The sequence below is a fragment of the Dendrobates tinctorius genome, unplaced genomic scaffold, assembly GCF_039654945.1.
Source record: "Dendrobates tinctorius isolate UK_male_01 unplaced genomic scaffold, ASM3965494v1 ptg000074l, whole genome shotgun sequence".
NCBI lineage: Eukaryota > Metazoa > Chordata > Amphibia > Anura > Dendrobatidae > Dendrobates > Dendrobates tinctorius.
In genome coordinates, this window is record NW_027361742.1 from 20,248,353 (window position 1) to 20,261,331 (window position 12,979).

General features: G+C 47.0%; 1 protein-coding gene across 1 annotated transcript in view; it reads left to right on the plus strand.

The window, feature by feature from the left end:
* The window catches only part of HMCN1 (hemicentin 1), a 944,468-nt gene that overhangs the window by 893,336 nt on the left and 38,153 nt on the right, over nt 1-12,979 (plus strand). Inside the window, exon 101 of the mRNA XM_073582913.1 lies at nt 10,728-10,841. Within this exon, the coding sequence (XP_073439014.1) occupies nt 10,728-10,841 (114 nt within the window). The remainder of the gene's footprint in view (nt 1-10,727; nt 10,842-12,979) is intronic.

Consider the following 12,979-nt stretch of genomic DNA (forward strand, 5'->3'; position numbering starts at 1 on the left):
GCTATCATTCTGAGATGAGGATGCTGAAGAGCTACTTCTGGTGTGGGGATTTCTTCCCCGTTGAAAGGTATTTGGTTACACTCAACAAGCATGGGTAGTGGTATCTCCATGGTGTCCTTCTCAAGAGAAGTTACTATGAGGCCACCGGCCTTCTTCCAGAGGTTTTTATAACGCCACTGCAAGTGCCCAAGGTGTAGGGATAGAAGTCTCCTTAAGTCGAACAAGTCGAAGAGTTCTGACCTGGCCAGTGATTTGTTTCTCTGGTCGTCCAGATTAATGTACACCTTGACTGCCTTCTCTGGATGACTCTTGGGATACACCCTTGCCAGGCAAATCTATGCTCAGGACTTGTCTGGAAAACCTTCTCCGCAGACTTTGGTGCATGAGGAAGATACCACAACTTGGCTTGTTGCTTGGTCTGAACTCTCCCCGCCATGGCTTGTGGTGGGAGAAGGAGTAAACGCAGAGTCAGGCTGTGATGGATGGAGCGCTTGTACATGATCTTTGCTGTCACACTCTAGAAACTTGATTTCGATGACACAGTCCTTAGCAAGATGTTCGGTAGAGGCGCACCACCTGAAACATACTCCAAACTTCTTCAAGAGCTCCTTTAGTTCTTAAAGGAGTTTCTTCTTGAAGCCGATGTACTTCTTCAGGGGATGTGGCAGTTTGTGAATTGGACACTGGCGGTTTGGATTTTCCTTCTCACCTTCATTGCCTGTGTCAGGCGCTGGTGTCGGTGTAGACAGAACTTCTGTCTTTCTTGCAGACACCGGACCGCTGCGGTTACTGTGGTGAGAGCACAAACTCCCATACTTAGGAGATGATGCAGAGCCACTTGGTTCTTCATAGCAGAAGCTGGGGACAGTTTTGCACTCTGCAATCTCCTTGATGAAGTCACAGAAATAGGAAAATGGAGGAAAAGAGACTTGGTATTGTCTTTTGTAGTTTGACCATCTTATGGTCCACCTTTCTTGTATGTTGTAGGGTAACTTGGCAACTATGGGTTTCACCCCACGAGCGGTGTCCAGGTACCAGAGGCCAGTTAGGTGCAAGTGCTGAGCTCTAGGAATTTTAAACTATCCTTGCTGGATATTTTGGGGAAATCCTGTAGTCACTTGAACAATGCTTTCTCTATAGCTTCAGGACTGCCAAAGCTACATTCTAGTCTTTCCCATGAAGCCATCAGACCAGATGCTGGATTACTGATGTGGACGGATCTGAGTCTCTTGACCCACTCTGTGGATTGAGGTCAGAGCCACCTGCTTAGCAGCAGTGATGCCAAGGTCACTAATTGCGACTTTAAAGGCACGTTTCCAACCTCTATAGTTCTCTGGTTGATCATCGAACCTTAGAAACTGGTCTTAGTATGTTCACGGTGAACCATGTACCTTGCAAAGTCAGACATGTCAGTTTTCTCTGACTTTGGGAAGAAAATTGCTGGCTGAGTAGCGCTGTTCATATGGTCAGTAGCGTCTTGATTTAGAAATGTAGGAAAGTATGCAGCAGCATAAGCATTTGTTGCAGTAACCGGTATACTGAAAATAGCTTCTGCCATAGATGTGATTGGAGCTGTATGGCTTTGCTGCCTTTGCTGGGGTGTAGGATCTGGCTGTGTATTGAAGCATGAAGGAGGTTCGGGTTTGAATGTTTGTGGCACATTGGACTGACCTTGAAAGCTAGGAGCTACAGGCGGATTGACATCTTGATGCTTTGGAGAGGGGTCGGTACTGACGGGAATGTTGTTCGTGGTCAGGGGTTCATTAGCTTGGCTCAGCACGCAGTCTCTTGTGCGCTTAAGTGAGTCTTCCTTGTCGAAATTGCACAAATTTAGGCTGCCTCCTTGGCTCCCACCTAGGGCTTGCTGAAAGACCTTTAGCTTTGTTATGGCTGCTGCATGTTCACATTCCTTCTGCAGGGCTTCTATTTCCGTCCTCTCGCATGCAGATTCAGCTTCTATCTCTGCTTTCTGGCATGCAGATTCAGCTTCCATCTCTGCTTTCTTGCGTGCAGATTCAGCGTCCATCTCTGCTTTCTTGCGTGCAGATTCCATTTCCCTCTCTGCCTTCCTTTGGGCGAAAACAGCTTGCACTTTTGTAGATTCTGCTTTGGCATACGCTCTTATGACTTGCTCACTAAGAGTTGAGTACCTAGATGAGCTTGACTTGACTGAGTTCTTTGAGCTCCTAGCAGACCTGGATCTGTGTGATGCCGCTTCTGACATTTGTACGATTTTTCCTTCTGTATTGTCCACAATATCACGCACGATGCAGTCTCGTTTGGCATTGAGCTGTTGGAAGTCCTGGAGTTCCTTTAGCGACTCTGGCATATTTAATTTCAGCAAAGCAGGGATCTATTCTTTACAAGTGTCTGGTAAGACTAGTATGCAGAGTACAATTATTCTAGGCCTCCCTCTGTTGGTAACTCATGAGAGCCAGGCACAGTTAAGGCAGTCACTTGGTTCAGCACTCTTTTCCATAGGGAAGTTGTGTGGTGAAGCAATTCACTTTTGGTGGATTCTAGGTTCTCTTTAACCTTCCATGTAGGATTGGTTGATCGTTTGGATCTTTCACTGCAAACTGTGAGAAGTTCTGTTTCCATTTTTGGCTACTGCAGGACTAGCAGTGAAAGGGTTCTTTTTGTCTTATAGTGGCAGGAGTGCAAGAGTGGGGGCTGTTCTGCTCTTGGTTGTCAAGGAAACAATACGAAGTTGCAAATAGATGAGCTGAAGAGCATAGAGAAAGTGTTACAAGTCTATGAAAACTGCAGCTTCTCAATAGTTTATAGATGATCCTTTCTCTGGATTACAGGCTGTGAACTGTTCTTAGTAACAGGTTAAATCTTTCACTGTGCAATTTTCTGAGGTGAAGAGCACAGAGAATGTCTGCAACCACGTAAGCTGCTGTTGTTGTGGCTTTAAGTCAGCCTTATAAACAATCCTCTTCTTGGATTACAGCTGTATACTATTCATGGTCACAGCTACTCCTTTTTACTATTCTGCCTCTTCCTATTGGCTGCAAATTCCAAGCGTTCTAATTACCAGCTTCTTAGATAATTGTATAACTCGTACTCACACCACCAGTCCTCAGATAGTTTTAACTCAACCGCCACTGCAACTGTAGAAAGGCCAGGAGAAATGATGCTGTTTTCTTCCAAAACATTGTATTAGTTACAATGATCAGTAGGTAAAAAGGAGTACTCTGTACAGGGAAGTACACATGCGTCTTGAGGAATGCCTGCTGTAGGCTAAACTGAAGAAGAAGGGAGGAGCAACCTAATACAGAGCTTAACTACGGGAGGGACATAGGGACAATATTCACACAGTCTAATTCTACCTAGCAACAACAGGGAATTTTGCTGATTGGAGGAAAAAACTCAACACAGACAATATACATTACAGGTTGTTCCCATTCGTGGGACACAACAATATGCTTTTTGGGTAAATTACATGATGCAATGCAGCAACACAAACATACAGTTGGCTTTTCTACAGATTGTACATAAACTGACGTAATGGAAACAGAGTGTGATCCTCTATTCCAATGTTCTGGTTAATTCAAAGAACCAATATTGGCTAAAATGAATGGAGGCCGATGTCTTGACTTCCGTAGTTTATATACAGTGTGCAGCATAGGCAACAGTGCTTCCTTACTGCTGTAGTTTTCACAATGAAGACCGCAGAACCACAATTGGTTCATATGCATGTATTCTGAACTGTGGAGCTGGATTCAGCTTCTGCTATACTTGGGTTTCCTCATTTATATAACTATTTCATCATTAAACCTTAGCGAAAATGTTAATGAAAATGTCAGTAAACATGGAAAAACGTGTAGCATGGTAGCTCAGGGGTTAGCACTGAAGTCTTACAGCGCTAGAGTCCTGGTTTCAAATCCTACCAAGGACAACATCTGCAAGGAGTTTTTGGGTTTGCACTGGGTACTCTTTCTTTCCACACTCCAAAGACATACTGATAGGGAATTTAGATTGTGAGCCCTGTGATAAAACACTCCGGGATCGCCTTTGCTGGGGTCAAAGGTCACGTGCGTTCAGCATGAAACTCAGGCGCAGAGCTGGGATTCGGGTATAACTGACACTGGGTCAGGTTTATTAATGGTGAAAGCAATGCATAAAGAAATAAAACATAAAACAAATCCTTGCTTGTCCGGCACTAGCTAAACAAAGTACAACCTAACTACCAACTGGCGGGCTTCTCCCGTCCAGCCAAACCACAGTTGCAGTGGGCACTGCTCTCACTCACGTGTGTCTCTCACACAGACAGGCTCTCTGTGTTCCCAGGCTGAGACACTCACACAACCACCTGGCATCCTTTTATATCCACCTCCCATTATTCATTAGCAAGCAGGTGCGATACTGACCAGACTAGGCCACATAGGAAAGGAATCTGGGCGAGATATACCTGCCCTCATCCACTATTCCCACATGATTCTCACATATCCCCCCCCTCTGCTCAGACCTCTCCGGTCGAGCAATGACACCCGCCAAACAGTGCACTCGGGACAGGGCATCTGCATTTCCCATCTGTACCCCTGGGCGGTGCTCCACCGTAAAAGTGTGGGCCTGCAGGGCAAGGAACCACCGGGTCACCCGGCTATTCCGTTCCTTGTTCAAGTGCATCCACTTGAGAGGGGCATGGTCCGTGATCAGCCTGAACTTTCGGCCCACCAGGTAATATTTGAGGGCCTCTAGAGCCCACTTAATGGCGAGGCACTCTTTTTCTACGACTGCATACCTTTGCTCGTGTTTATTCAGCTTCCTGCTGAGATAGAGGACTGGGTGTTCCACTCCGTCCCTCACTTGTGAGAGTACTGCCCCGATACCGGTATCAGAGGCATCCGTTTGTACCACAAACTCGCTGCGGAAGTCCGGAGTCACCAGTACGGGCTGAGAGCAAAGTGCCCGTTTTAGGCTATGGAAGGCTTCTTCAGCCGCTAAACTCCATTTAATCATGACGGAGTCTTTCCCTTTTGTAAGATCTCTCAGGGGGGTAGCGATGGCTGCAAAATTGGGTATGAACCGGCGATAATAGCCGGCGATCCCCAGGAAGGCTTGCACCTGCTTCTTGTTGACAGGTTGTGGCCAGTCCTGAACCGCCTGAATCTTATCAACCTGGGGTTTAACAACACCCCTCCCAATTACATACCCCAAATACCGGGCTTCTTCTAGCCCGATGTGACATTTCTTGGGGTTCGCGGTTAGACCTGCCTCCCACAGGTCATCAATCACAGCTTGTACTTTCTGGAGATGAGTCTCCCAGTCCAAGCTGTAAATGACAATGTCGTCCAAATAGGCCGAAGCGTACTGCCTATGTGGCCTCAGGACTCGATCCATCAGTCTCTGGAAGGTCGCCGGTGCTCCGTGCAGTCCAAACGGCATATACACATACTGAAATAGACCTTCTGGGGTAGCAAATGCCGTCTTTTCTCTGGCAGCCTCCACCAGAGGGATCTGCCAATACCCCTTTGTTAGGTCTAGGGTCGTAATATACCGGGCTTTTCCTAACCGATCTATTAACTCGTCGACCCGGGGCATAGGGTAGGCATCAAATTTTGAGACCGCATTCAGTTTCCTGAAGTCATTGCAGAACCGGATGGTGCCGTCCGGTTTAGGAATTAGCACAATCGTTCTGGACCAAGCACTGTGCGATTCCTCAATGACACCTAACTCTAACATTGCCTTCACTTCTCGGGAAACGGCTTCACGGCGCGCTTCCGGGATTCGGTAGGGCTTTACGTGAACTGTGACACCAGGTTCTGTTACGATGTCATGTTTCATTAGCGTAGTCTGCCCGGGTTTTTCTGAGAAAAACTTTTGGTTGTGAAGTAGAAACTGCCTGACCTCAGTCTTTTGCCGCTCCGAGACAGTCTCTGCAACCCGTACCTCCGGTACGGTATGCGAGCAGACGGGACGGGCCAGCTCCGCTGACAAGGCAGACTGATCTTTCCAGGGTTTTATCAGATTTACATGATAAATCTGTTCAGGTTTCCGCTTACCTGCCTGGTATACTTTGTAGTTTGCTTCACCAACTCTTTCCTTAATCTCAAAGGGGCCCTGCCACTTTGCCAGGAACTTACTGTCCACCGTGGGGACCAGGATCAACACCCTATCTCCGGGTGCAAACATACAGATCTTGGCGCCCCTATCATAGATTCTTTTTTGGGCTCCTTGAGCCTGCATCATGTGTTCTTTGACTATAGGCATAACAGCCGCAATACGGTCCTGCATTTGTGTGACGTGATCTATCACCGTTTTAAACGGAGTGACCTGACCCTCCCAGGTTTCTTTTGCAACGTCTAACAGTCCGCGAGGACGTCGGGCGTACAATAACTCGAAAGGCGAGAATCCCATGGAAGACTGGGGTACTTCCCTGATGGCAAAAAGCAAATACGGAAGTAAATAGTCCCAGTTCTTCCCATCCTTGTCTATCACCTTTCTCAGCATCTGCTTCAGAGTTTTATTGAACCGTTCGACCAACCCGTCTGTTTGAGGATGATACACGGATGTGCGTAACGGTTCGATTTGTAACAATCGGCAGAGCTCCTTCATTACCCTGGACATAAAGGGGGTCCCCTGGTCGGTGAGTATCTGTTTTGGTATACCGACCCAACCAAACACATGCACCAGTTCCTTGGCAATCGTCTTGGTGGCCGTGTTACGCAAAGGGATGGCCTCCGGGTAACGAGTGGCATAATCCAAGATGACCAGGATATGTTGGTGTCCATGTGCAGACCGTGGAAGGGGTCCAACTAAATCCATCCCAATCCTCTCAAACGGGACTTCAATAATAGGTAGGGGTACCAAAGGGCTACAGAACCGGGGCTTAGGTGCAGAGGCTTGGCAGTCAGGACAAGACTCACAATATACACGAATATCGTGATGCATGCCTGGCCAAACAAAACAGTGTAATATCCTTTCGGTGGTTTTCTGGACTCCCAGGTGACCTCCCATCACATGTCCGTGGGCCAGGTCCAGCACCTGCCGCCGGTAGGGTTTTGGCATGACTAATAGTTGCACCGTACCTTCCCCCTTTTTCTCTATCTGATAGAGTAAATCATTCTCCAGAACCATGTAAGGATATGCCAGCCTAGAGCCAGGTTATACGGGTACCCCGTTTATCACTTTTACATTTGTCCTAGTCTGAGAAAGGGTAGGATCCTTTATTTGCTCGCTTTGGAAGTCATCTTTCTGAACTTCTAAATCCGGCAAACGGGGAGGTGGACGGCTGTCGGCCTCCTCCTCTTCCCCGGTCTCCTCCGTATCACCCGCCATGACTGAAAACGGGAACTGCAGGTCATTTCCCGCAGACTCTTCCCCCGAGTCTTCCAGGGAGACCTCTTCCAGGGGTTCGGGACCCCCACGCGCCCTGGGAGAAGAATCATGTACACGATTACCCAAGGGCATCAACTGATTCTCCCACAATTGCCAGAAGTGGGGAAAATCCCGGCCCAGGATAACATCATGCAATAACGCCGGGACGAGTCCCACTTTATGTTGCACAGACCCATAGGAAGTAGTAATGCATATGACCGTGGTGGGGTACGAACAGGTGTCTCCATGCACACACGTTACAGAAAATTTGTCTGATGGTCCAGTCGGGGCTGACACCAGACTGGCCTTCACCAGAGTCACCACACTTCCCGAGTCTAACAATGCCACCACATTTTTGCCATCAACAGTTAAATCACACAAGTGTTTTTCCGCATCCTTTTGACCGGCATTCACACTCACTACCCGTGCAACCATAGACATGCGGTTTTTAGAGTCTGTGACGTCGCACTGCATGGGTTCAGTAGTGACCGGACAGTTCGCAGCAATATGTCCCATCTCTTGGCAGCGGAAACACCTAACGGGCTTAGACCATAGTTCGCTACTCTCGGCCTCGCAGTGCGGGCAGTCCCATTTTCCTCCCCCACTGTCTTAGGAATTTTTCCATCTCCCCTACTCCCTGGAACAGTCTTACCGGTTCCACGTGGAGATGATGAAGAACGAGGTGGGGTAACGTCGTCTCGGAGTCCTTCCGCCACGGAGTAACGTTCAACCAGATCCACCAGTTGATCTGCCGTCGTAGGATTTCCATGGCTTACCCACTTCCTCAGGGCTGGCGGTAGAGCTCTCAGGTACTTGTCCATGACGACTCTCTGGATTATCTCTGGCGCTGTCAGCACCTCGGGTTGTAGCCACTTCTTCGTCACGTGGATTAGGTCGAACATCTGTGACCGCGGTGGTTTATCCGGCTGATAAGTCCATTGATGCACTCTCTGTGCACGGACAGCGGTCGTCACTCCCAGCCGGGCCAAGATCTCGGCTTTCAGTTTGTTAAAGTCCTGCGCAGCTTCAGGCTCTAAGTCATAATAAGCCTTTTGGGCCTCACCGGAAAGAAACGGGGCAATCAGGCTGGCCCATCGTGCCTTCGGCCATTTTTCTCGTACCGCCGTCCGTTCAAACGTGGTCAGGTATGCCTCGACGTCATCTTCGGTCGTCATCTTCTGCCAGTACCGACTCACGTGAATCACTCTCGACTCGGCTTCCAGGTTAACCTCATGTAGGCTTGCCAGGCGCTGCGCCACCTGCTGGAGAAGCGAACGATCGGTAGCTGTCATGTCCACCAACTCCTTCAGCTGGGCCATCATCACCCGATTAGCTTCTTGCTGGACGGCGGTGGACTGTACCAGCGCTTTTACCACGTCCTCCATGCTCATGCTTGCAACGTGATGCCCGCGTTCTCCACCACAATGTGATAAAACACTCCGGGATCGCCTTTGCTGGGGTCAAAGGTCACGTGCGTTCAGCATGAAACTCAGGCGCAGAGCTGGGATTCGGGTATAACTGACACTGGGTCAGGTTTATTAATGGTGAAAGCAATGCATAAAGAAATAAAACATAAAACAAATCCTTGCCTATCCGGCACTAACTAAACAAAGTACAACCTAACTACCAACTGGCGGGCTTCTCCCGTCCAGCCAAACCACAGTTGCAGTGGGCACTGCTCTCACTCACGTGTGTCTCTCACACAGACAGGCTCTCTGTGTTCCCAGGCTGAGACACTCACACAACCACCTGGCATCCTTTTATATCCACCTCCCATTATTCATTAGCAAGCAGGTGCGATACTGACCAGACTAGGCCACATAGGAAAGGAATCTGGGCGAGATATACCTGCCCTCATCCACTATTCCCACATGATTCTCACAGCCCCAATGGGGACAGTGCCGATAATGTCTATAAAGTGCTGTGGAAGTGAGTAAAATACATAAATCACAAAATTCCAGCTGAGTTTAAGTCCCACATAGTCTACAAAGTTTTAAAGGTGAACCAAAAGCAAAACACAAAACAAATATCCTGGAATAAAAAAGTAAAAAAATATATTGCAAAAATTGCATGAAGGTAGTAATAATAGTAATAATAAGGGTATTTAGTTAACATAATTTTGATCAAAATAATGTAGAAGCCATCCCGCCACGTCACGGCAACCCTTGTGGGACAGTCCTAACTCTTGTATTTAAAACCTTTCCACTTGTCAAGTGACGTGAATGTGAACAAGGACAGAGAGACTGAACCACCAGTAATAGTATAGGCCAGACAGGATGGATTTTCCAACTCAGAAACAGGGCGGTCACACCCTTATATGCACAGAATGCACAATGAAACAAATGAGAAACTGGGTCTGAGCAGAAAAAGTAAATTAATGTGCATGCAAAATGTGATTGCATATGAACACATGACCTTTACACAGGGAAAACCAAAAGCAAAACACAAAACAAATATCCTGGAATAAAAAAGTAAAAAAATATATTGCAAAAATTGCATGAAGGTAGTAATAATAGTAATAATAAGGGTATTTAGGTAACATAATTTTGATCAAAATAATGTAGAAGCCATCCCGCCACGTCACGGCAACCCTTGTGGGACAGTCTCTTTGTAAAGGTCATGTGTTCATATGCAATCACATTTTGCATGCACATTAATTTACTTTTTCTGCTCAGACCCAGTTTCTCAAAGTTTTAAAGGTGGCAGGTTTTATTTCATAAATACCGTATATACTCGAGTATAAGCCGACCCAAGCATAAGCCGAGGCCCCTAATTTTGCCACGGAAAACTGGGTAAGCTTATTGACTCAAGTATAAGCTGGGTATGCATTGTCTCCTAATCCGTGTCCTGCTCTGTGTGGCTCTTCCCCCTCCCAGTATGTATGGCTTGGCTCCCCCATCCCATCCTTCTATGTATGGCTCACCTACCTGTCTTCCCCGTCCTCCTCCGTGCTTCCCCGTCGTCCTCTGTGCTTCCCCCGTCCACCTCTGTGCTTCCCCCGTCCACCTCCGTGCTTCCCCCGTCCTCCTCAGTGCTCCCCCCATCATACTCACCCTACTCTGCCATCGCTGAATGTCCCAGCATCCTCCGTTGTCCTGGTGCAGCAGCTTCTTCCTGTGTTGAACGGTCACATGGTACCGCTCATTGAGGTCATGAATATGGACGCCACACCTATGGGAGTGGAGTTGCGTCCATATTCATGACCTTAATGTGCTGATATTCTCTGCTTATACACGAGTATATATGGTAAGTACTGGTTAATTTTGCTATGGTACTCCCTTGAAAAACTAAAAAAAATCAAAAAAGATAATAGCTTTGCTGTATTTCCTAATTCTATGTCCTTTCTCCGTAAAAATAGCAATTTTTGCTATGATTTATTATCTCTTTTTTTATAATTGCAGATATTAATGAGTGCCAAGAGATGAATCCTTGTCATCAGCTTTGCTTCAATAGCATTGGAAGCTATCACTGTGGCTGTGATCCAGGCTTCAATTTAAAAGGCAGAAGATGTTTTGGTAAGTTTGTCAGGATCACATATAAGTCACATACTAGATGTCAATGCATTGTCAGACCTACTGTCTGCTAACATTCAAGTAGAGGCAGTGGTTAGTAGGTTTGAAAGGGGAATTTTTGTCTGTAAGTGTGGCACGCTTGTATTGTATGTACAGTGGGGACAGAAAGTATTCAGACCCCTTTAAATTTTTCACTCTTTGTTTCATTGCAGTCATTTGGTAAATTCAAAAAAGATCATTTTTTTCTCATTAATGTACTCTATACACCCAATGTTGACTGAAAAAAAAATAGAAATGTAGAAATTTTTGCTAATTTATTAAAAAAGAAAAACTGAAATATTGTCACGGTCACGCGCGGCTGGACACAGCACCCCCAGCAGGGCGGATTTAGATGACACATGTAACACGTAAATCTGGAAACCCCGCCTCCAGTAAGGTGAATTTAACAATAAGGAAAACCTGGGTAACAATAACAATGGGGGCCCTGCGATAGGGAACGGGGACGTGGAGACCTCCTGCACTCCCCTGAGTCAGTGTCTCTACACTCCTAGCGTTCCCTAGGCCGGTTCCACACCGGGCACCAATCTGGATACCTGATATGCCTAGCTCGCCCTGCACCTAGACCCTCCCTAGGGAATTGGTCTGTGCGGAAACTAATCCCACCACTGCACTAAACACACATAAGGAAAAATGACAATACAGGGGAACACCACTTAGCTTTGCTCTGTTGCTTACGCTCCCAGCAACAGAGCCACCACCTGCGTGCATCTTTTCCTCCAACCAACAGGATCCATCACCATAGTGCAGCCTTGGAGCAAACAGAGTCCACAACCTATGTGCAGCTGTCCAGAAACAGAGTCCCAAAAATGAGTCCAGCTTCTGCCAAAAAGTCCAGCATGCTTGAGTCCAACTTTTCTGCCAAAAAGTCCAGCATGCTTGAGTCCAGCTTTCAGCAACCAAATCCAGCATGCTGAGTGCAGCTCTGCGCCATAATCGCCACTCCACCAAGCCATGCAAGCACTTCCTGCTGACACCATAACTGAGACTCCACCACGCCATGCCAGTCCTTCTTGCAGACACCATAGTTGAGCTCCACCAATCCATGCCAGCACTCCTTGCAGACACCATAGCTGCTACTCAAGGGCTCTGACTGAGCTGCCCATGACTCTCCTTCAGATCCCTCCTTCACCCAGGCTTGCTTGTAACTGAAGACCTATCACCAACAGTGATTGATACACCTGACACTCTTTTATAGAGCATTCACACCTGTTACTTAATAAACATGTGCACTTAACTAAAGACTAAAGTGCAATGCTGCTCACCACCACCGGGGCAAACTTAGAACAAACGACACCACAGTGCAATAATCCTAATGGCCACCGGGGGCAAAAACCACCTTTGGCACACAGCCAAAGGAAAAAAAGTTACCTTGTGCATTTAAAATTGTCAGATCCCACCAGGATCATGACAAATATCACCTGGTCAAAAGTATTCAGACCCTTTGCTCAGTATTGAGTAGAAGCACAGCCTCCATGAGTCTTCTTAGGAATGATGCAACAAGTTTTTCACATCTGGATTTGGGAATCCTCTGCCATTCTTCCTTGCAGATCCTCTCCAGTTCCGTCTGGTTGGATGGTGAACGTTAGTGGACAGCCATTTTCAGGTCTCACCAGAGATGCTCAATTGGTTTTAGGTCAGTGCTCTGGCTGGGCCAGTCAAGAATGGTCACAGAGTTGTTCTGAAGCCACTCCTTTGTTATTTTACCTGTGTTCTTAGGGTCATTGTCTTGTTGGAAGGTGAACTTTCGGCCAAGTCTGAGGTCCAGAGCACTCTGGAAGAGGTTTTCATCCAGGATATCTCTGTACTTGGCCGCATTCATGTTTCCTTCAGTTGCAACCAGTCATCCTGTCCCTGTAGCTGAAAAACACTCCCACAGTATGATGCTGCCACCACCATGTTTCACTGTTGGGATTGTATTGGGTAGGTGATGAGCATTTCCTGGTTTTCTCCACACATACCGCTTAGAATTATCACCAAAAAGTTCTATTTTTGTCTCATCAGACTAGAGAATTTTTTTCTCATAGTCTGGGATTCTTTCATGTGGTTTTTTTAGCAAACTATGCTGGCTTTCATATATCTGG